The following is a 24353-nucleotide window of genomic DNA, read 5'->3' as shown; positions in this document are numbered from 1 at the left end:
ATCTACTCGTTGTGTTCTTCCCTTTCTGATTTCCTCAGTGCAGCTTCCTTGTCCTGATTTCTTGATCGAATCACCAGGTTCTTCTCTGTTCTCTTTCTCCTGAAAGTCTCGTTTCTTGACGTCAAGTTTTTTTCCCTTTTCTATTTTTTTAAGAAATGTTTATGCTTAACCTTCTTCCCTTCTTATTCACTCCATTAACCGTTTTTTTCTGGTATCCGAAAATGGGCTTCTTGTACTCATCAGTTAAGAAAAGCCCAGCTTCTTCCTTATGCTCATTGGACTTCTTCTTATGGAGCCCAATACCTTACAGCCCAAACAATAGAGGAACCCGGTCTACATAAAAGATATAAATAAAATTCTTAATTCTTAATTTCACATATCTGCATGTCGACCAAAGTTATTAACACACAAATTTACAACGTTCACAACAAAAACACACACACATATATACTAGTAAAAGATGCACATACGTTGCGTGTATTATTATTTTTAATTTGATCAAATAATACAAAACAATTAACACGAAATTTTTTTAATTTAGAAGGTTTGTTCAATTTAAAAGGAAAGTTTTGTTTAAATTTTTTCTATGTAAAATATGGAGTGACTTGAGAAGATTTTTAGTAACAACAAAAACTTGTGTGAGACAGTCTTACATGTCGTATTTTGTGAAATGAGTCTCTTATTTGGGTCATGCATGAAAAAGTATTACTTTTCATGCTAAGATTATTACTTTTTATTGTGAATATCGGTAGGGTTGACTCGTCCACATATAAAGATTCATGAGACCGTCTCACAAGAGACATGCTCTTTAGTAGGATAAGAAGGGTAATTATGAAATTAAATATTTTGGTGTCTTCCAAAGTAATTATTTTAAGAGTCTCGCGTTTAATAACATAGCATATATTAGTGTGTGTGTATATATATATTTATTTATTTATTTAAAAAATCATCTCAACCGGCGGGCTGGCCTTTGTAGGCCTACTTGTCTATTGTTGAGAAAACTTCGACTCAACCAACTTAAATTAGTTGACGGGCAGAGCCGATCCCATGAACCCAACCCATGTTGATATCTTTAATTTCAAACAAAGATTATAGCATTAGTTCTATTTTATAGAAAACAAATACCCTTGCATGCTATTTATATAGGTTTCAATGTCTCGAATATATTATCTACTTTCTACATTTAGGATTAGTTTGGAAGTTTGAAGGGAAAAGAAAAGAAGAGAAAAGAAAATAAGGAAAGAGAAAAAGAGAGAAGAGAAAGATGTATTTTTTTGTTGGGGAATTGGAAAAGAAAAAAAATAAATTAAATTTATTTGAGAACAAATTATTTTTTATTTGTGTTTCCTCTCATTTTTGTGAGAAAAATAATTTGGGTTTAAAAGAGAGAATTTTCTCTCCATTTCCTCTTCTTAAAAATCTATCGAACAACACATTTTTAAATCATTCTTTCTTAATCTTTTATTTTCCTTACTTTTTAACACTCCCAAATTAAGTCTTAATGACAATTTTTTTTCCTATTTTTGTTATTTAATATATATCCATTAACTAAATTATAGAAATGTATAATTTATTTTTAAAATAAATTAAATAAAAACAAAATAAGAAGTTTATTTTTAAATTTTCCACCATAGGCCTCAACAATATAAATATAAAAATAAAATGTATCCCGAGTTGAAAATATGGGCTCCATCACCGAGTTTTACAAGTAAGCCAAATTATTTATGGGCGTCGGCCCACATTATGAAGGCCCAATACTTTGTCCAAAATTCATAGCTTGAGGAAAAAGAAAGGCGACTCGAAGAAAATCCCGTCGATCGCTCATCTCTCCTCTCCTCTGCTGCAAAGTCGCCAGTGAGAGGGAGAGAGATACATATAGTTCGTTGCAACTACCCAACGACGCCGTATCGAAAATGTTTAGAAACCAGTACGACACTGACGTCACCACATGGTCGCCGGCGGGGAGGCTTTTCCAAGTTGAGTATGCCATGGAGGCTGTCAAGCAAGGGTCGGCTGCGATAGGGCTGAGATCCAAGAGCCACGTCGTGTTGGCTTGCGTCAACAAGGCCAGCTCTGAGCTGTCCTCTCACCAGAAGAAGATTTTCAAGGCCGACGATCACATCGGTGTCGCTATTGCTGGGCTTACAGCCGATGGCCGTGTTCTCTGTAGGTACATGCGGAACGAGTGCATTAATTATTCCTATACCTATGAATCTCAACTCCCCGTCGGCCGTCTTGTTGTTCAGCTTGCCGACAAGGCTCAGGTTTTAAATTTTATTATCATTATGTTTAACCTTTTCGGTTTCCCCCTTTCTTTTGATATTCTTTCTCGCGAGATTTGATGATTTGTGGCGCAAATGTGCTAAGATTGTGTAGTTTTGAGTTAGAATTTCATTTGAGGATTGGCTGGGCAATTTGCTAATTTATTTCAGGGAAAAGAAAAACTTTGAGCAAATTTAGTCCGTTTTGTGTTATACGAAGTAATCTAGTTGCTTCAAGGTTGGTGCATATGTCTGTTCATATAATGTTGACTTCTTTGTGTCATTTTTAATTCAGTACTCACTAGTATCTGAGTAGAAAGACAGAAGATTGTGTACTGATATTTTGTTGCAATATGTAATTATGGAAAGAATGTAGTTTAAACAGATACTTTTAAGGTTCTGCTGATAATTGAATGCCTTTATTCTAAGGTTGCCTATGTATGTTGATTCCCCACTGTTCTGGTTGGGGTGGGAGTTCTTCTTAATGAAGTTTGACATGTCAGTTAGCTTTTGCCTAGTTTGTTTGGAAAGTATGCAATTCATTCAGTATATTTGCACTTCTGAAGCTTGTCGAACACAGAATGTGTCTTTCAAATATAATGATTTCTTCTGATTGTGAAGTATTGTTATCCATGAAAAAAAGCTATTTCTTCAAGTTTGCATCTTTATAATCCTTAATCCGCATATGTATCATGTATGGCTATATCATCTATCTGGTCGTTGGTGTGGCGTAGAAGTAGCACATATGGGTGTTTCTCCGGAGGGGGAATCAGATTGCTACCCATTCTCAATGGAAAAGACAAACTGTTACATAGTTATTTCTCTCTTTCTTGATTAATTGATGTTTTATCTTGTATGTTACATATCCCAACGCATGAGTTTCCTAATATATGCTCTTACTCATTTTTTGGCTGCAGTCGCATTTCACATACTGGATGATGTCCATTTCAAGTTCGTCGAGAACTTTTAGTTTTTTTAAAAAATAATTACAGATGGGGAATTGTTTATTTCTTATTTTAAGTCCATAATTGCAGAATCTTTTGTTTTCGTTTAAAAGTTTATTTCCCTGCATTTTCATATCTTAACATAGGTTGCGTGACATAGGTCTGCACGCAACGCTCCTGGAAGCGGCCTTATGGTGTTGGGCTGCTGGTTGGTGGTCTAGATGAATCTGGAGCTCACCTATATTACAACTGTCCCAGCGGCAATTACTTTGAATACCAAGCATTTGCCATTGGATCTCGGTCACAGGCTGCAAAAACATACCTAGAGAGGAAGTTTGAGAATTTCATGGAATCTTCACGGGATGATCTGGTCAAGGATGCACTTTTTGCATTGAGAGAGACCTTGCAAGGAGAGAAACTGACAAGCTCAGTATGCACAATCTCCGTGCTAGGAGTAGGGGAGGCGTTCCACATATTGGAACAAGAAATCGTGCAAGCACTGATCAATGAATTCGATATTGTGGGCGAAGAGCCCCCTGCTGACGAGACTGCTGCTCCAGATACATCAAGTGGTGCTGGTGCTGGTGCTGGTGCTGGTGCTGGTGCTGGTGATCAGGGAAACCCTGCTGGCCGAGATGTTGCTCCTATGGATATCTGATGATCTCGTTCACTGTGGTTGCCTCTTGTGGTGTAACGAATTATTTCTTACCCCCAAACACCCCTTCCCCCCTAAAAAACTGCTTGTGGATACGAATATTTTATCTTGTTGAGCAGCATTTACCTCGTGCTTTTGAGCTATCCTCCTGTGCTTTGCTTCGTATTTATATTAGACGTTGAATGAAATATAACACAAAACTGTTCTCGTTTCTCGCATACATTCTGAAGTTTACAGTGAAATCTAAATGGTAAGTTACAAGAATTCACCAAATATTAGCATTCGGGTAGTTTAAGCAAAAAAAAAAAAATGGATATGGATACAACGTACTATTGATCTAGGGATAGCAACTTTTCCCATGGGTTTGGGGTCTCGCGGGGAAAGCCCGAACTGGGATGGGGATCCCCGATTTTTTTGGGTTTGGATTCTGGGATTAAAAAAAATCCCCAATGTAATTCGGGACGGGTATGAGATTACTGTCCCCATCCTCGAAATCCCCGAACTCGTCTTGAAAATAATATCAATAATAAAATAATAATAATATTATTAATATTAATAATATAATAATATTATTATTTTTTAAAATATTAATAATCTTATTATTATTAATATTGATATTGATATTAATATTAATATTATATCTAATAATAATAGATAATAATAAGTTTTGGTTTGAGAAAATCTTCGAATTCGTCATCGTCTTGTCATATTATTATTTTTGAAACGGGGATGAGGATGGGAAATTAATCCCCAAACCCGAAAAAGCGGGGATGTGAGTGGAGATGGAATTCGGGGATAGGGATGGCAAACTCGCCCCCGCCCATTGCCATCCCTTTAATTGATCTCGTTAGTTTTCCAAGAATTCAGGCACTGGTCATGCTATTCATTATCGTTCAGAGAATCAAATGCTGGATCAGAAGGCTCAGATTTCCATATGATAAATAAAATTATTGAATCAGTTAACATATAGTCTGCAGCAGTTAAAAGACATCAGTTGCAGGCATGAATAAAACCAGGGCCCTAAACTCCAACTCCTAATAATCATACAAGCATAATGACACCAGCAATCTTTGATTTCACAATCACAATTGTCTGGCTCAGGGGCTGGTAGTCATGTCGTCTGCATTTGTTTGTGCATCCATTGCCAGTTCTCTGGAGTTACCTCGCCACCAAGAGAACGTATGACAGAACCCCCGCTGCAAGAGCCAATCCGACAGCATTCTTCCAAAGATAGTCCCTTCACTAATCCATACAAAAACCCACTCGCAAAAAGATCACCAGCACCAGTGGCATCAATAGCCTTTGCCTCCCCAATGGCAGGAACACGGACAACCTTAAAATGAATCCACTTCGTTACATGAAATGAAGCACAAGAATCACAAAATAATGTAAAATACCAAACCTGGAGGCATTGTTTCAGAAAACGATGCCCCTGGACTAAACGCGAATATAATATTCGTCTACTAGTATAACCTGTTGAAAATCAAAATATTTTAACCCACAGTAACTAGAGCCCAAGACGTGGACATGGAGACGATTAAAAGCGAGACTCGGCCCGTTAAGGATGCCTCAAGAGTAGGAATTAAGAACTCAAAATGAAATACAGAGTACTGGAATTGATTTTTTCTTATGAACTAATATTTGATTTATGGTTATTCAATAGTTAATTAAATATCCATTAGATAATCAGTGACGAAATTTTCTTCCATGTATACAAATTCTAGGATACAATGACTTAATGTGCCTTGTTTCAATAAGAAGTGTCTTTCCTCGCGCTTGCACTTATGATACATATGCGCCTTAGTCTGCCCTGAGCCTCTAATAACTTCGCTTCCACCCTTGTCCTTCCGTTTTTGTTGATTGTGTTTTGTTTTGGTATTCAGGATCACAAACAAACAAATCAAGGATGTACCGAACTAAACAAACCTCTTTTCCGTGTCTTGCTATGCAGCCCTTAGAGCCTAATGTCACCACAGAGTATTGACAGTGTTTGGCCATAAATTCAAGTGCCGACTCAGGATCCACATTGTTTTCACTCCTGGAAATTGTTTCAAGTAAAGATAACAGAATATTCTCTCTTTAAAACACTGCCAAACATAAGAAGCAATGGCCCATCACCTTAGAAGTTCAGCTGCTTCATCCTCATTGGCAAAGCAAAGGTCTATGTTCCCCGACTCCAGTAACTGTAGAAGTGGCAACTTGAACTTCCGCACCATCTGCCATAGTAAGGTGACCAAATATCAGACAACTGCATTCCTAGTACACTTGGGGTGAGCTACCAAGTATCACGTCTCATTCTCAACAAGTATTCTATTATAGCTCCATCAAAAACATTTTATGGTTGACAAGCTGTTACCTCAAAACTTGCCAGATCAAGTGAAACAGACACACCCTCTTGCTTGGCAATCTTGATGGCTGCCTGAATAACGTCTATATTGAATATTGCATATCTCAGCAAGAGCCACTGTACAAATAGATAAGGAATAGATGTGTGAACAAATTTGGAAGAAACAAGTAAATAACTTGATGCGACCAAGCATTTAGAGGTATAATATCTTATAATTTGTAAAACAAGGAATCAAGTGAAAATCATGATATGCATCAAATACAGCTATCTCTGAACTTTAAAGAACAATCCAACCTCTTTCTAAGATCTGGCCAAAAAATTGAAGAGAAGAAAGGGATAGGCAAAAGAGAAAGATCATGTCGTGATTTTGTCGGAGATTCCTCACCTTGGAACCTTTCAAATCTGCTGTAGTCAATTCATCTGCCTGGTAAAGGAAAAGATATGAGATATGTTAGCAAATATTGACCAACAAGCCCAAGATATTCTTGAAAATCATAAACTCAAATAGCAGACTAGATTCGAGTCTTAACATGTACCTTAACTTTTACCGCCGTAGAGAGACATGGACGCATTGTTCGATTGCCTAACTCGTCAACCAAGCAAACACACTGAATCATGAATTTGGAAATTCATGTCTCAGTACCAGTAAGTAACTATTCTAAGATTCTTACGTCAGAGGCAAAAGGCTAACCTGCCCAGTAGGTCCATTTTTCAGCCTCAATCTTGAGAGATCAACCTTGGAAGAGGTCATATTGTTTATGAACAAGCTTCCTTGATCATCATCCCCACATGCCCCAATTATACCACAAGTGACCCCAAACCCAGAAGCCAGGCCTCTGATAGTGTTGGCAACACTTCCTCCGGCGATGGTTATCAAGGGAGACGTAGTTTCAGGAGAAGCCGTGATGTGAGTATTAACCTCATTCAAGATGAACTTCAACTCTTCAGCTGCAACCTAGGACAGTAAAAAATGTAACTAAAAAAGTTAACGAGTGTTGTGGCATATTGAAAACCCACAAAAATCATCGGATTCTGGGTGAAAAACCAAGAAAGTTCAGTCTAGGCAAATCTTCACTTTATTGACGGATTCTGCTTGGCAAGTTCACGTATTTCGAACACCAGGTATACGAGTTACGACAACTATCAAAACATATAAACCTCTTACTATATAACATTAATCAATAGACAGATAGAAAAATATACCTAGAGCAAAAAATCTCGATAAAATTAGATTCAAACATGATTGATGATACTTTTCACAATTTACGCACAAGAAACGCACAGAACACGAGGATCAAAATACCAACAATAATTTTCATTTATTAGATTTTAGCTAAAACAATTTGCTCCAGATTTGAGTTCGTTCAACAATATTCGCTTTCAAATTGAAATGGGCATCCATAAACTCTAAAAAAATGAAAAAGATTCCAAATTTATCATAATAGGAAGCACAACGAACACAGAAAGCAATCAATCATCAACAATCTAAACATTGATTTGAGTCCAACAAACAACATTCACTTCCAAATTCCAGATGGGCATCCATGAACTTCATATAGAAACCCAAAGATTCAGCAAAAAAAAAATAGAACCAACAATCACCACCACAGAACAAACAGAGGAAAAGATTACGCACAGGAAACGAGCCACCGCGCTCGCCAGGAATTCGGGAGAGGAGGGACCAATCAACCCTGGCCACGTGGTCCACCAGGGCCGAGGGCTGGAGTCCCAGTATCAGAGGCGCAGGAGCAGCAGCAGCAGCAGCATTATTATTATTATTTTCATTCTTGATTTTTTGTTGAATTTCAACCCCCATCACTTTAGAGGGATATCCGTAAATTTGGGGGGAGGGTTTTAGGGTTTTGAAACAGGAATCTCCCTTGTTAATTTCCCTGCTCTGCTGCCCTCACCACGTCCTCCCCTCTCTGTTTGCTCTTTTGCTTTGTATTTATAGAGGCTCAACCCATGCCCTGAATTCTTTCGTTCCTTTTATTTTTTTGGGCCATATTAGCAAATCGAAAAATGACATTATATTTTTTGAAATTATATTTACATTCATCTTCACTTTTTCTTTTATAAATCGACAACATTAATTGTTTTAGATCATTTTGCTAATGATTCTCAGACATAAGATGACAAAAAAATAACATTAAATTTTTTCATATCCATAAAAATTCAATAAAACATATACAAAATTTTATTTATCAATTTATCATTTAAATATTTTTGTAAAAATTAATTTAAAAATGAGCTTACTTTAATTAATATTTTAAAATACAATGTATATCATCAAAAAATAAATAGAGTTAAGATAATAATTTTAATTTTAATTTATAAAAAACATGAATTTAATAATTAGTTATTTTGTAAAATAATATAATACTTCAATTTTAATTGTAAATTCTAATTTATTTCTCATTTGATTCTCAACTTGTTCAATTAAAAGTGTTAATACTTAAAATTAATAAATGTTTTATTTTAACAAATCAACCAAAAAAATTTATGCCCCGATATTTTTAGGGGTAGCTTAGTTATTTTGTATTGATTATTAACTTTTAAAATATGAAAAAAAAAATTATTAACATATTATGTTTATTTATTTTTTTTGGTAAATCAACATATATTATAAAGGAAAGCAGGGAATGTATGAATAAGAAAATAAAACAAAAAGTAATTGACTGGGGGTAATCTTCTCGAAAAATAAATATAAAATCAAATGAACGTATTTAACAAATTATGGAGTATAAATATCATTTTTTTATATTTTTCTCTTTATTAATTTGTTTTAACTTACACAATTTTATAATGAATTTTTTGAGGCACTGCTGGGTAAAGCGTATATGAGTGAGAGCAGACTGATATGAATTATCTCCTGAGAAGTTATCATGCGTCAAGATGTTGATGTTGCGAAGCTTGATTTGGTTGGCTAGATTGACCGTAAAAGACTGACACCATATCTTAACGGGTAATATTGTTTCTGCTGGAGACAGGACCGACGGTAGAGAAATGGCAAGACTGATCTCAACGAGATATAAGACAACACCAGCAAATAAACACGCACATCTCCGGACTAATGTGACTAATGGCCCGACCCATTAACACCCAAACAAGTTCACTTTGCACAGTCACAGATATAAAGTCGTGTCTTGGGCTCTTGACTAATAGCTATAATTTTTGACACATTTTATTTTTGTTCAGTTTGATAATCAGGAACCAGAGCATTATAATGTCACCCTCAACCAGTCCTTAAACTCCGCGAATTAGGGCCTCAAATAGACCCCAAGTTACCCAAAATCACAACTAAGACAGTGGTGGTTGACGAAAGCGAAACAGAATGTAGACGGCGACGGGCTTACCAAATTCGAAATTTTTCTACACAGAAATAGTATACATGACTATAGGTTAACATACATGAATATAATGAAATTTGGATCCGGTGATGTGCACAATACGTCAAATAAAGTGAACTATGTGTGATGTCCACATGATCCAACGACTCTAAAATGCACAATACTGTGCTCTGAAGAGAATCCAAATATGACATAATGTGTCAATGGCAACTCAGTGTTTACATCCAAAGAGTAATCATCAAACAAAAAATTCAATGAGATTGTGTTAAGTTAATTTTGTGAAACTGATATCGGACCCGACTCAATATTTTTCAATGTAGATATGAACTGAATAGATTCGTCTCACGGATGTATCATCTCACATGAGACTACTCTTACCAAATGAATTTATGTTTGTAATTACAATTATGTAATACGAATTCGAATATATAGTTTAAGAAAAATTGATGATAGCATGAGGTCTAGTTGGGATCGTTTTGGAAGAGCTAATTAATCCACACGATATAAAAGAATACGAGCGCTTATTTTGTTAAAAAGTTTTCCAAAAAAAGAATTTTATAATAAAAGAATATATTAATTGAGCTCTCCAACCAGAACGAGACGCTAAAATATTTGGTATAAATTGCACTATTTTGAAATTACTGTCGCATTAAAATAAAGTGATGAGTTTGAAATGAACCCAAGAGTAAATTTGTGTGGCCACCTTTGATCATCGTGTAATCCAGTCAGCAACTGAAAAAGAGTGTGTGGAATATGACATATAAATCCAAATTCCACGATCTTCAATCTCAGAGCAGCAACAGCACATGGATTAGTCTCTGTAATTTTGAAAATCATTCAATCCAAACATAATTTAGTTCGAGAGACATGAGCTTCAAATCCACATTATATGTACATAATCTTATATTTTAGCTTAATTGTCTAGATTCTCTAGTTTCAAATATGCTTTTGTCACTTTTTAATTTATGGAAATATCGTCTCAAATTTAGAGTCTTGATAGAAAATAGACTACCAATTATAGTTGATATGGTTATTTTTCAATGAAAAAATAAATCAAACCAGGGTATTAATCTAGTAGCGTATAGAGACAATAAGATAGATTCACGGGAAAAAGAAGAATCCAAGAAAATAACAAGAAATGAATAGGTACTAATCATTTGGATAGCGCCATGATTGGGGGCATGCTCTTTTTTTGTCCTTTTTAAATCAACGAAGAGAGCAGAATTTAAGGGAAAAGGGAGAGCTCCTCGGCTTTTCGAATTCCAACCAGCCGATCATGCTTTGTTTTTCTTAAAGATTCCCCCAACAATAATTCAAGAAAACTATATTATACTTTATATAGCCTACAGACAATCCTTTTATGTTAAAAATAAAAGTTTTTAACGACCTCAATAATTTATGCACATGGATTAGGTGTGCTAGGAACAACCATATGTTGGAGTTTTTTGCAGAGATATCTGCAAGGAGTATATAGATTTTTAAATTTTTGATGTGGATGATTACTTTCCCCGGAAGTCGAAGAGTACGATGATCTCAAACCCCATATCTCGTCCTAATAGTGTTTGATTGGTAAACTTAGAAATTTTCAAATAGTGATGTATGTTTTGTGTCTACTTCTTCTTTGACATAAATCCATAAATAAATACGCAAGGAACATCGGGTCGACCGGGGACTTAAACGCAGGACATGATTTTCATTAGACTGGCTTCTAACTGAAATGCGTCGTTGAAAATTCATATATGTATGACAAATACAAAGAATTATTATGCATATAATTGCCGGCATGGTCCAAACATCAACCATTCATCAAACAAATCGTCCCAAAACATGTCCTAACTTTATTCAGAAGAACACGAATGAACTGGTCACAAAGGTCTGCAAAGGTAGCTTCAACAAGAAATGTTTCAAGTGCGTAACACTCGAAACAAACTAACCGAGTTCGAATAAGTATTAGACGACTGCCTTTTTGGATTTATCTGGTAAGATGTTATCGGGAAGAACAAGTTCTGGTGGTGTTTCACGAACGACGCCGAGCATTGAATCATACTCTTCATCACGGCGAGCATATTTTTTACGCAGCATTTTTTCAAACTCGATCTCGTCGAAGGGCTTAGCGTTTTCAGCAGCATGGACCTTTGCAAGATTGATGTAATTTGTGGCAGATTGGGAGATGAAAGCGATCTCCTCAGACGTGAGCTTTCTCAGGAATTTGGCGGGATTTCCACCCCACACCTGTAATGAAAAAACAACAAGAACAATGTAAGTTATGGAAACTAATGAAAAGGAATTGGGAATTTAATTTTCATAAGAATCAATGTTAAGGTCTGTATAATTGATGAAAAAGTTGATGCAGATGCCACCTGCACAAGCAAATTGTTGATAAAACTCTAAGTATGAAGTCTACGAGTGTAACAAGAATACAGAGTCCGTTTTTTTACTGTGTACAGAGTCCGTTTTCGTTTCCAAAAAATACAAGCCAATGTCCGTTTGTATTTAAAAAAATAAAGCAGATACAGAAAATTTTTAAAAATTGAAATCAAAAATAAAGAAATATTATTCACTATTAGATACCAACATAAAACCGCCTCTACTTTTCTTGAAAATACATCTAAAGAACCTTCATGATTTTCGAAGCTGAACGTCTGCATCCAAACTAGCATTGTGACAGAACAAGCGAATAATGTCAATGCACACAAGCATTCGAATATCTTTACAATTTAAAGTACGGAAATTCATATCAATTTACTTGTTTTTTGGTCTGGAAGGCGATTCAATGCATACCTCTCCATAAGGGACCCTAGTATTCTGTCTCACAAGAGCTCCTGCAGCAACCATGGCATGCTTTTCCACGACCACACCGTCGAGCAATGTAGCTCCCATACCAACAAATGCCTCGTCCTCAATTGTGCAACCATGTACGACAGCACTATGACCTACGAGTCCACCAAATCTCAAGTTACCGTCAATGGGAATTAGGATGAAGCTCGAATGCAGTCCTTATGCGACGATCGTTATATCAATTTTTTTTTGCTTTTTTTTTAAAAAATCGCAATAAACCCCAGACATAGACACTTTTAAAACTAACAAGGCAGACTGGCAGAGGAAGTAAACCAAGAGATGACTCACCAATGGTGACATTATCTCCAATGATAGTTGGCAAAACCTTCCCGCTTAGGTTAGACTTTGCCACGTGCACAAGGGAGTTGTCTTGTATATTAGTCCCAGACCCAACAGTGATGTTATTCACATCACCTGCATTCAGGAAGAAGTCAAAGTGACCACCCATGCCACATCTTAAAACACAAATGATCTGATTCAAAACAAACACAGATGATCAAATTCTCTTAACAGGTGAGTGGGTAAAAGTGTCTCCCAATTTTCATTTTCGGAAATATAAAATGTCTGAAATTTTTAGAGTTGTTGGGGAAAAGTAAAGCTGAAACAGGAGCGACAGCAACAGAAGGTGGAAATTGGAAGCCTGTTGGTTGGCCAATCTCAGGATGATTAATCCTAGTCATACCAATATAAATGAGGAAAGTGACATTCACATCCAGCAAATAGTGAAAGCATTATACGTGTAATGGGTTTACAATGGCAAAGAAATGCTCCAAAGTCTACATCACAGGTGTAAAATTACCATATCCGACATCCAACTCTGGAAGGTAATCGGTTATTTTACTTGTGACATGGAGTAAGGCAGTTTGGCATAACTTAGCTATCCCAAACATCAAATTTGTGGAATTAATTTCTCATCTCAATACACAGAAGAAAATTATTGTTAGAAGCAGATCCTGAAATTTTCTGGCCTATGCAGGATTGCTGATCTCATTAAATCTTCTATTTTCCCTCATGTCCCTAAAAGATGAGATTGAATAATGAATAATTAATCTGAAACAACTGAATGAACACCTGATATGGTTAATCTTCAAGCTATTTCAAGGCTATCGGCCTACGACTGCAGAAAAATAGGAATCAAAAGATAACCTAGAATCATGACTGTATTCTCATCCTTTGCATGTCTTATTGACACAAAAGTATTACCCAAAACTTTCAGTCATTCAGTACCCAAACACAATGAGACACTACATTCTAAATACAATCTTCTCATACAATTTCTTTAGCTGGATCTTGCATGGTTAGCTGGCTCTTGCATGAATAACATAGTATTTATTCCACCATCCCTCTCAATAATCCCATAATTAAGGTGTATGAATTAGGTGATTGTTTGACAAGCAAACGAAATAGAGTGCACCACTATCAAACTCAGTCAGTCAATTTGCATTCTTTTCTACAAATGAAAATTATCAAATTACATAACTTCAAATGAAGAACCTTGGTTAAGTTAAATATTAATAAGGTAGAAAATATTCAACCACATGAAATCAAGACTGAATATTTTATTAAGGGCTTACCTCGAAGTACACATCCATACCATATGGATGATCCTTGACCCACCCGAACATCCCCAATGACAGAGGCACTTGGAGCAACAAAAGCATCCTTATCAACCACCGGAAATTTATCAAAGAGGTTCATCAGAGTCCGGTGCCTAGACACTGAAAATAAAAACCTATGAGATATTATGAATTTGAAGCAATCCTAAATAGAAGAAAGAAGAGAAAATGAAAGGTAAAAATGAGCATGAAATGCTCCTGAAAATTTCGTCTTTATGATTATTCACATAGACCACCAGATTCTACTGAAAATTTCTAATATTTCTATCATGTTCTCTTCTGTGAAATTATACATTTGCACTAAAAAAGACCAATTATGTACATTGATTTGCACTGTTAAACATATTTTACTTAAAAAATAAATTGTACGAGACTATTTCTTTAACCCTAATGTTTTACAAGAAGAAAGTAATATAGTGTCATCTACAAGCTCTTTTACAAAACTATTAGCTTGTATATAGCAATTAAAATATTATGGACAACAAACACCTAGTCACCACAGCAAAGAATTCTGGAAATGCAGTCCATTCATCAATGTAATTAGAAAAGCCTCAGTTGTATACTATTTGAGAATTGCAATTAGTTATCAAGTATCAACCACTCTTCTTCATCGAGCTCTATGTAATATTACAAAATAAGCGACTCGATTCACTTAAGTCATTTTTACTAACTTCGTACCAAGTAAATTTTGGCACTCCCCTCTTCCATAATCTGCTATTCATATTCCCTCTCACTTTATCAAAGATGCCTCCAGCTGTGGTATATAAAATGTCCAAACCATTTTATACATCCAATCCTGATAATATCTTTTCATTTACCTTCAATTCTAACTCGATGAACTTCTGTAGAAATTTTCAGTCCACCTTTGCACTAGAATATACAACATTAACGTTAAATACTTTCACTACCCATGTCATGTTAATTTTGACACTAGTTTACTTTCAGTTCAAGTAAATTGATACGAATGAGCTGCAATATCTATGATCCCCTTACTCACAACCTAAATCTGAGCTGCAATATATATGATATCCTCAACTCACAATCCAAATCTTCAAAATGATGTCCAAAGAATTCATATTCATGGAAACCATTTTAACCACATGATCTTATTATAAGACGAAACCCAAATGCATATGAGCACCAACTTATATATACTCATAAGAACCTCCTGATTTACAATTTCTTGTTTGACCCCCAAAAATCAAGAAAAAAGATAAGACGCCTCAGCTAACTCTTTCAATCCATAAAGTCTCCCCCTTTCCACAAAATTTCCAAGTATAATTTAGGTAATTCCAAAATCTAAAATCATATAAACTAGACAATTTCATACAGAACTAAAAGAAATAAGGTCTGCACATCCCAAACGTCATATAAAATCAAAACAAACCGCGACAGAAAATTTAAATAAATAAAAACGTGGGTAGCATTGTATCTAAAAAGAAAAGCTTTAAATACCGAACATACGTTGTTCATGGAAATAGTAATTTCCTTGGAGACGGCAGCCCAGGCGATCCATGGCTTGACCAGTTTCTCTGATCCAGTTTCCCAGCGAATACACCACCCTTCCCAAGCTCCCCATACCCTTCTGCCTGCAGATTGCTCCGTTGATAGTTGAACGTGGGGAAATTCTTGATTGTGTCCGACTAGTGAAGAGCTAACGCGAGTTCTTTTAGGGCGTTCGAGGGCTACAAGGAAATGGGGGCAGTGTCACTTGCAAGCCTTGGCTTAGAGGGGTAAAGTTGGTATTTAAAGTTTATTTGTAGGCCTTGTTTGTGTGATGAGTAGGTTTCTTGTGAGACGGTCTCACGAATCTTTATCACGGATTAACTTTACTGATATTCAGAATAAAAAATAATATTCTTTGTATAAAAAGAAGTACTTTTTCATGGATGACACAAATAAGATATCTGTATCACAAAATACGACTCGTGAGACCATCTCACAAGAGTTTTTGCCTTGTCTAATATAGACAGCAAATTAGCAACGCATAATCGCATAGGATCAATTATAGCTCGGATTGTTTTCGGATCGATTTGAGTTTTAATATTGTGTATAATTAGTATATACTCTACATGATGATAAAGTGATACTCATTATTTTTCTCAAGACAAAAAATACTAGAATTCGTTTTCTTATTAGTTATGGAGTAATTATACGGTTGGGTTTTGAACTCGAGAACTCATCCCAACAATTAAATTAGAAACTCGATGTCAAATGAGCTATAAATCCTTGACTTAAACTCCTATGTTTTACCGCACTCATTTCTAATTTCCCTTAACCTAACTCTTCTACTGTCCACAAATCTAATTTACCCCGACGCAAAATTAAAGATGATATTTTACACTCTGTTTTTATTTTTTTCATTAAAAATGGACAAAATATATCCTTAAAATTTCTTTTTTTAGTTCCATCAAAAAAATTAATAATTTTAAAACATAATTTTTAAACTTTAATTTATTTTACTTTTGGTAGATTTTATATTAATTATAAATTATTTATTTATTTGGTAAAATAAAATTAATAAAAGCAATATTTTAAATGAATGAGTGGAAAAAATTAAAATAAAATGTATAGATTTAAAATTAACATCATAATATTAACTAATCATTTATTCTTGTATATTAAGTCGACATAATAAATTTCATTTCACTGCATGGCAATTAAAAATAATGTTTCTATCTATTTGTACTCAAAATATTGACCACGCTCTATTTTGAATTCTTATATTACAAAATGAACAAAATTTCACTTTGTCAATTCTTTTAATCTACGAAACGAAAGAATAATTTTCAAATCATTACTCAATTTTCGTATTTTTTTTATATGCAAAATTTTAATACTTATTTATTTTTATAATTTGTTATATATGCTTATTGTTGAGATTGTACTTTCAAAATAAGGACTTTTCATATTTCCTAAGCAATATATTCTAAATTAGTTGTGGATATTCTTTGAATTAATTGAATTTTTTATCCCCATAAATCCTTTTATATTAGTGATGTTATTGCAATTATTTTATTTTTCAATTTGGGTTTGATTTTTATATGATATTATTATTATTTTAGTTATGTATATATCTCTAATCAAATATTTTAAATTACTACAAACGAAATGTGAAATTAGATATTAAAAATTTATTTTTATTTTAAATATATATACATATTTTATTTTAAATTTGAATGCTTTGTGTTGTCTATTTAAGAATAAAATTGAATTGAATAATTTACACGATTAAATCATTAGTTATTTTTCTGGATGCATATAAATAATATCAAAGTTGTAAAATTTATTTTAACTTTTTTCAATCATCCATTTAAAATATTATATTTTAATTATGTTCCAAATAAATAAAATAATTTGTAATTGATATAATTTTTTTCCAAAATTAAAAACAAATAGCTAAAAATAATGCTTTTAAAGTGTTTATTTCATGGTGGAGCTAAAAAAAACATTAAAAGTAATTTTGTCAATTAAATTTAAATAGCATCTCTCACACGAAATATACCACAAACCGTAACATTTCATGTAAAAAAAATAACACATCTCAGACAAACTGATCGAGGTATTCATCCACGGTGGTATACTTGACATCCGGATAGAGCTCCGACGCCTCCACTCCGAAAGACGGTTCGATCTCAAAATACGTTTGATCTCCCTTCACAAATATCGAGTGGTTGATGGATAATATGAATTTGTCGTCCACAGGAGACTCTGAAATATCGAAAAGGATAGAAAAGACAACAATCAAGAAATGCGACATTGTATGATCAGCTAATCAAATTCCATGATATCCAATGGTGCATGTAGTGTAGTCGAATAAAATTAATAAATTATTTTGATTAATCGTATATCAAGTAAATTTATTGGAGTTTAATTTCATTGAGTCTTATCAAGTCCATTTGAAGTCTCATAATATAAAATAGGATAAATTATATGAGCTATAACTTATTAGGCAAAAACTTGTGTGAGACGGTCTCACGGGTCGTATTTTGTGAGACGGATATCTTATTTGGATCATCCATGAAAAAATATTACTTTTATGCTAAGAGTATTACTTTTTATTGTGAATCTCGGTAGGAATAACAATTGAGTATGTCTCTTGTGAGACGGGCAACCTTACCGATATTCACAATAAAAAGTACTACTCTTAGCATAAAAAATAATATTTTTTCAAGAATAACCCAAATAAGATATCTGTTTCACAAAATACGACCCGTGAGACCGTCTCAGACAAGTTTTTGTCATTATCCTATTGTTAGATATTATTGGAATGACGTGAAACTAATTTTTGTGATTCGATTTTCTCGATCTTAGCTAACGGCATGTTACCTTGGATCTGTTTCAATACTTGTTCTTCTGGCACATACTCCTTCTCCAATGTCTTCCCAATCTTCTTCTCCCACAAAGCAACAAGTTCATTGAATGAATATACATTGTTAGGTGGATTAATGAAGAGAATCTTGTTCAGTGTTCTTGGATCATCCACTGCCTTGATCGTATACATGCCTATATCTCGTTCATCGTTGAATACAGCTACAAACAAGTATAGAAATTACAGACGCGGGAGCCGAAGATCATTGCATGAAACTAGATATTTTAACCAAATTACTGAACTAATTGATTGTTTTAACCTTTAACAATGATGAGTATAGTACATGTATATATGCGTACCTTTGGCATTTCCATCACCTAAGACGATCACTTTATCTCTGGGAGGAGCGGTGGAGCCTCGTTGCACCAGTGTCGGAAGGGAGTAGCCCGCGAAGTAGTTGGAGCAGACATGGGTGTAGGGAATGCCTTGTGCCTCAATAGCTCTCCGGATTCGGGCCTTGCATTCGTGCACGGATTTCGCCGGTTCAACAGCACGAGCACGATCTGCATCGTATCCGAAATCCGAAGGGAAGAATCTCTGCACATAGGATATAAATGAGTGCATATGACTTGATTCATATAGTTCTGGAAAGATCCAAGAATTGGGAAGCATAGCTTTTAATTATGTTCATAGGTTCGGTGAGACAACCGTGACTCCAATTTTTGGAATCGACATAATTCTTGAACATATGCATGATACGTTCAATTCAAGAACACATTAAATTAAAAGCCTTTTACAATTGTACTATTAATCATGAGATGAAATTAAGCTATTACTATAACTTTCATACAGAAATTTCTTATTTTAACCATATTTTCGAAGATCGTTTCCCTACTATGTTGACTGATTGGATTTTGAGACGTGAACTAGCTTGCAGTTTTAAAAAAAAAAAGGCATACATAAATATGTTTTATGGCGTCGCCTCAATTAATCAACCACTATTCAGAGTCACAGAACTTTTGACAACCCGAACTTCTGAGAATAGCTAATTTTAACTGGCAAAAGTATGGCAGAAACTGATACAATCTATATATTTTTATAGAATTTAAAAAAAGTAAATCAAGAAAAAAAGGGATTGTAAGAAAAGTGGGAAAACTAGAGAACAACCTTAACATTTCCAGCTTCTTTAGTAGCAGCAATGATGTTCACTTGATCAGCCAACTGAGCTATACCCACTGTGGAAATAACCACATCCACTAACCTTATAGCCTTCAATAAGCTTTCATGATCATTCAAATCACCCTGGAAAAAAATTTCCAAAAAAGACTAGAGTAATTCGATTACTTTGCAAGACTAAAAACCCAAAAAAAAAAATCAAATATACTAGATCAAATTCTTGTTTTCTAACAAAATTATCAACAACAATATTAAAAAAATTTATGGGTTTTTAAAAGCCATGGAGTCGAATTATTTACAGCAATAATGATAAAAAAAAATAAGTAACATACAGTAAGAATAGTGACACCGGAATTCTTGAAGTCTTGGATGAGTTTGGCCTTATCAGGATCAGAAATTGTGCGCTCTCTGCACAAAGCAAAAGTGGGGTGGCCAGATTTTGCACTTGCTTCCACTATATATTTGCCGATGTATCCTGTTCCTCCAATTACCAAAATCTTGCTTTTTTCGGCCATTTTTGGTCCAAAATCTGATCTCTATTATGTGGACGACAATGGAGATATGGTGGTACAAAAATATCTTCCTGTTAATGAATTTTACCACTTGGTATTTTTTTAAAATTGAAAATTATCCTGCTGAAGGATTATGAGGAAGGACAATTAAGGGTTCGTTTGGTAATAATTAAATTATTAATAATTTGATTGATAAATGATTGATATGATAAGATATATAATTTGAGAGATATATAATATCATGTGTGGTGTGAAACTAATAAGATGGATAAAATCATGATAAATATAGTAATGACCAAAATATCTTTCATTTTAATATTTAATTTATTTCCCATTATCGTTTTTTCCTCCCCAAACCTATGCCCTGTTTTCCGAAAAATCACACGCCAATTGTAAACCCTCTCCCTTTTGTTCGTCCCTGAAGATTGAAAGATGAGGTGAGATCCGTGAAAGATCTGAAGCGAAGAGTCAACAGAAACCTTGAGCATGTTGTTATGAGTTTAAAAAAATTTTTTTTACAGGTGAGATATCAGATATTAATTCTACAAATGTCGTTCGATACAGTGGAAGAAAGCAAGAGCTACCTGTGAGAACAAGTTATTGTGAGTAATTTTCGAAATTCTTATTCAATTAATCTTTTAATTCCGAGTTTAACAGAAACCAAATTGAACAAGGTTGTCCCCTGTCGATTTCGAAGTTCTTCAGCATGGGTCAATGGCACGAGTCTTCTGAAGAAATATATGCAGAAAAGAAAAGAAAACGTCGACTTGTGATTGATAAGAAAGAAGAGAAAACGATCGGATTGAAATTTGAGGGTTAATGATACTAAGTTACTAAATATTATGCCCACCCCTAGATGTTAGAGGAATTTAAATAAAAAATACGTTATTAAGAAGGAAGCTCACCATCTTAATCCAAACTCTTCAACTTCTTTACAAATTTTCTCAGCTCCTCATGGTTTGTCCAAAAACAATCATCTCTTCTTCATTTGACAAAACTTAGATACAGCATGGATTAAACAAAATGTTTATCAGAATATCTTCTCTCTACACGACAAAATCTAGAATATTCAGGTCCCAATATTTGTGAGATCAAGTTAAATGAGTGTAGACTTAAAATGAGTGTAGGACGAATAACCAGTTATGATTTAAAGTTTATAAATTTTTTTATTTTAATTTTTGTTAAAAATATTTATTTTTTAAAAAAATTATGAATATTATTATTTAGATATTCTAATGCATATGATGGGTCGAACTCGTTAACTTGAGGAAAAGTTGTCAGGTTCGTGCATATTAGGACAGAGCTAGATTTAAGCTTAAGCGGACATCAAACCGGAGTGAACATGCGTCCTTTATAATTTTAATTGTTCATCTACTCCTAAATCCGACCCATTGTCATACCTATCAGTTCGAAATTCAAAAGTAGATATGGATTTAGACTTAAAGAAATCGTTACGAACTTTTGATCCTTCATAGTTTGGATGAATCAAGTTTTCAAATCCTAATAAACCTGATCTCAACTCGGCAATAAACATTTTACAAGTTACCTACTCGTATCAATGTACACAAAAACATGAGACAACAAATGGGAAATCAATCTTTTCCCAAAAAGAAAAAATAATTCTCACATTAAAACGAAAGTAGATGTCTACAAAACCATGAAATATAAATATAAACTGTATATACAACGTTTATACTGCTATTTTATTTATAAATATTACATCATCAAACCACCACGTTTAACAGCCCCAACACGGTCATTGCGAGCCAAACTGACAAACATCAAGCACCGATCCCGGCCTGGCCTCGAGCCTCGGTCGAACCGGTTGCAACATGGAATTGTGACGCATACTTTTTGTTCGAGCCCTCCACTGCAATAACCGGCGGTTCATTTAAAAAAGCCGAGTTGCTGCTTATCCACCTAAAAATGGATCCACATACAAACTTATTTTAAAAAATAAATAAAATAATAATAATAATAAACAAAATCAAATTTTTTATTACCAGCCATTTTTCTGTATTAATTTTTCTAGCTTTGACGTATCATCCATGTCCAAGAGCTCCTTCCCTGCTTCATTACTTGCAGCTTCCTCGAACAAAATATCCTATTCAAGTAACGTAATTCCACATTCAAATATCCACCCTTTTTCTTCGATTTTTTGATTTCTTACATATGATGACAAGTCGAGATACAAGATTTCAGGAGGGGAAAAACCTCTCCTTAAAAAATCCATTCTTTTTTTTTCCTTTAGTTTAATAGGGGAAATGCCGTTCAACCTAAATTCTTGCCCTTTTGGATTTGAATTCTGACCTATCCACAGAATCCATTTCAAAATTTCAAGAGTTTCTAAATGCTTACAAAAATAATTATATCTACTTTTCCTTTATACCTTGACTTACGTAGCTTCTCGCGATCATATAATATTACATAATGGATAAAAGAAACTATAAAAATAAACATTCTGTGACAAATTATATACGGATTTAAGAGCTTGTGGTAAGAAAATGGAACCCGAGTTCTTGGAGACAGCACAGAAATATCTCTAAGGTGTTCCTCCTCTTTCAGCTTCTTGGTATTCCAAAACGACTCTATCCCTTCTTTTGTTAGTGACTTATTCCTTCTGAACTTCACTGGAAAAACCAAAAACATTTATGTTTTTAGAAATATAATCATAAATAAACACGTTGAAAACACACACAGACATATATACATGTATACATATTCACTATATTATAATAGATAAAAACTTGTGTTTCACGAGTCGTATTTTGTGATACAGATCTCTCATTTGGATCAAATATAAAACAATATTACTTTTTATGCTAAAAATATTATATTTTATTATGAATATCACATATAAAAAAACCGTCTCAGGAGAGACCTAGTCATTGTAATATCTATCTAAAATCCAAAGTATGCAGTTCCTTGATCTTGAGACACTGTCATTATAAGTCCGATGACGACGAATGATGGATAAATTGAAACATAAGAATAACATACTTATTTTCTAACTTTGATTTTCGAAAATCAAGTAATTTACCGAAAGATTACACGAAATACAAAAAGATCAATTAAATCAACAAATTAAGCAGAGCCATTTAATGTGAAACTTGTTGTTAGACAACCAAAAAAAAGTACATACAGAAATATACTAACCAGAATTAGGGTCTGATATAGGAGAATCCCAACCAGCCATGAGAGAACCCATAATCGCATGCAAAGTTTAATTTTTACTTCTTGCAGAGTGCGCCACTGAAATTTTCTAGAGTAGTCGCAATTTAATTATTAATCTCTATCAACTTTTGCAATGTGATAGAGATAATGGCTAAAACATATTTAATTGGTGGGGTCTAGTCAAATCTGTTTGCGATCTTATCCAACTTATATGTCTATTAATTTATTATATCTTGGTACTAGTAAAACAAAAGATAAACTTGAACCGCCTTACAAGTCAAACCAATTTTGAATATTTTATTTAGAAAGTTTTCTATAATAATACCACCTCACATAACTATAAATATTTGAGACAAGTTTTGTCCATCATATTTATATTAAAAAATGAGTTGGCTCTTGTGAGACATTTTCACGGATCATTATCTATAAGACGGGTGAATCCTATGGATATTTATAAAAAGTAATACTCTTAGCATATAGAGTAATATTTTTTATTGATGATCTAAATAAGATATCTGTCTTACAAAATACGATCTGTGTGACCTTCTCACACAAATTTTTGTCATAAAATAATAATAATATTTTTGATATAAAAATTAATATTTTTACGTGAAAATTGTTTTATAAAATTGATTTCCATGAGATAATCTCGAAAGTTTTTGTAATTTTATTTTTTTTATACCAATTTTTTTTTCCGGATTATGATAATTTATTTTTGCTGAATAAAATTTACAGGGTTTGCTGTTGCAACTTGCAAGAGCCCATAGAATTTCATGAGATATAAAATATTTGATTCACATGTATATCCGCTGTCACGTGGAATGTTATATCATCGTCATTCCCAAAGTCTTTGCCCAGATAACGATGGCATAAATAGATAGATATTATATTATTAGAATTAGTTACACTTTTCATCATAATGACTAATGCTGTCGATATTGTAAAAAAAATTAAATTAATTTGATTTACAATAATAAAAAATGGGATAAATTTCCCAAAAATACATCTGTCAATGTTTTCATTAAAATTCAGTACCCAACAATTATTTTCTAGAAATCAGTACCTGACAAATCTATATATTTAGTTTTAACTACCCATTAAGCAAACTTTACATTTTTACCTTTTATTATATAAATAAATATATTATTTTATCCACCAAAATTATATC

At 33.8% G+C, this 24353-nt stretch overlaps 5 protein-coding genes across 6 annotated transcripts; 1 reads left to right on the top strand and 4 right to left on the bottom strand.

Moving 5' to 3' along the window:
• The first annotated feature begins 1778 nt into the window (after positions 1-1778).
• LOC142551600 (proteasome subunit alpha type-1-B-like) lies at positions 1779-4075 on the top strand. The gene is made up of 2 exons (XM_075660914.1): positions 1779-2264; positions 3366-4075. Exons 1-2 carry the CDS (start codon positions 1914-1916, stop codon positions 3861-3863), a joined length of 849 nt encoding a protein of 282 aa, XP_075517029.1. The 5' UTR covers positions 1779-1913; the 3' UTR covers positions 3864-4075.
• Positions 4076-4769: 694 nt separating this feature from the next.
• LOC142551598 (uncharacterized) lies at positions 4770-8149 on the bottom strand. The gene is made up of 8 exons (XM_075660913.1): positions 7844-8149; positions 6899-7162; positions 6744-6815; positions 6593-6631; positions 6217-6324; positions 5979-6076; positions 5787-5898; positions 4770-5193 (listed from the first exon to the last, which is right to left on the bottom strand). Exons 1-8 carry the CDS (start codon positions 8021-8023, stop codon positions 4972-4974), a joined length of 1095 nt encoding a protein of 364 aa, XP_075517028.1. The 5' UTR covers positions 8024-8149; the 3' UTR covers positions 4770-4971.
• A 3159-nt stretch (positions 8150-11308) lies between these two features.
• On the bottom strand, positions 11309-15737 carry LOC142551597 (gamma carbonic anhydrase 1, mitochondrial). The gene is made up of 5 exons (XM_075660912.1): positions 15476-15737; positions 13970-14113; positions 12684-12809; positions 12339-12490; positions 11309-11789 (listed from the first exon to the last, which is right to left on the bottom strand). Exons 1-5 carry the CDS (start codon positions 15588-15590, stop codon positions 11508-11510), a joined length of 819 nt encoding a protein of 272 aa, XP_075517027.1. The 5' UTR covers positions 15591-15737; the 3' UTR covers positions 11309-11507.
• Positions 15738-17411: 1674 nt separating this feature from the next.
• LOC142551596 (isoflavone reductase-like protein) lies at positions 17412-20144 on the bottom strand. 2 transcript variants are annotated; one of them, XM_075660910.1, is made up of 5 exons: positions 19832-20144; positions 19491-19649; positions 18683-18920; positions 18341-18544; positions 17412-17722 (listed from the first exon to the last, which is right to left on the bottom strand). In XM_075660910.1, exons 1-5 carry the CDS (start codon positions 20012-20014, stop codon positions 17556-17558), a joined length of 951 nt encoding a protein of 316 aa, XP_075517025.1. In that variant the 5' UTR covers positions 20015-20144; the 3' UTR covers positions 17412-17555. The 2 variants fall into 2 exon arrangements, with proteins under 2 accessions (XP_075517025.1, XP_075517026.1); XM_075660911.1 differs by having other exon boundaries at positions 19491-19625; positions 19832-20138.
• A 1440-nt stretch (positions 20145-21584) lies between these two features.
• LOC142551595 (uncharacterized) lies at positions 21585-23329 on the bottom strand. The gene is made up of 4 exons (XM_075660909.1): positions 23168-23329; positions 22523-22641; positions 22015-22115; positions 21585-21931 (listed from the first exon to the last, which is right to left on the bottom strand). The coding sequence occupies exons 1-4, from the start codon at positions 23217-23219 to the stop codon at positions 21793-21795; spliced, it is 411 nt and encodes a 136-aa protein (XP_075517024.1). The 5' UTR covers positions 23220-23329; the 3' UTR covers positions 21585-21792.
• Between the last annotated feature and the right edge of the window lie 1024 nt (positions 23330-24353).

The sequence above is a fragment of the Primulina tabacum genome, chromosome 7 (genome assembly GCF_025594145.1).
Source record: "Primulina tabacum isolate GXHZ01 chromosome 7, ASM2559414v2, whole genome shotgun sequence".
NCBI classification, from domain to species: domain Eukaryota; kingdom Viridiplantae; phylum Streptophyta; class Magnoliopsida; order Lamiales; family Gesneriaceae; genus Primulina; species Primulina tabacum.
The sequence above is the reverse complement of the archived record's forward strand: the minus strand, read 5'-3'. Positions and strand labels throughout refer to the sequence as shown.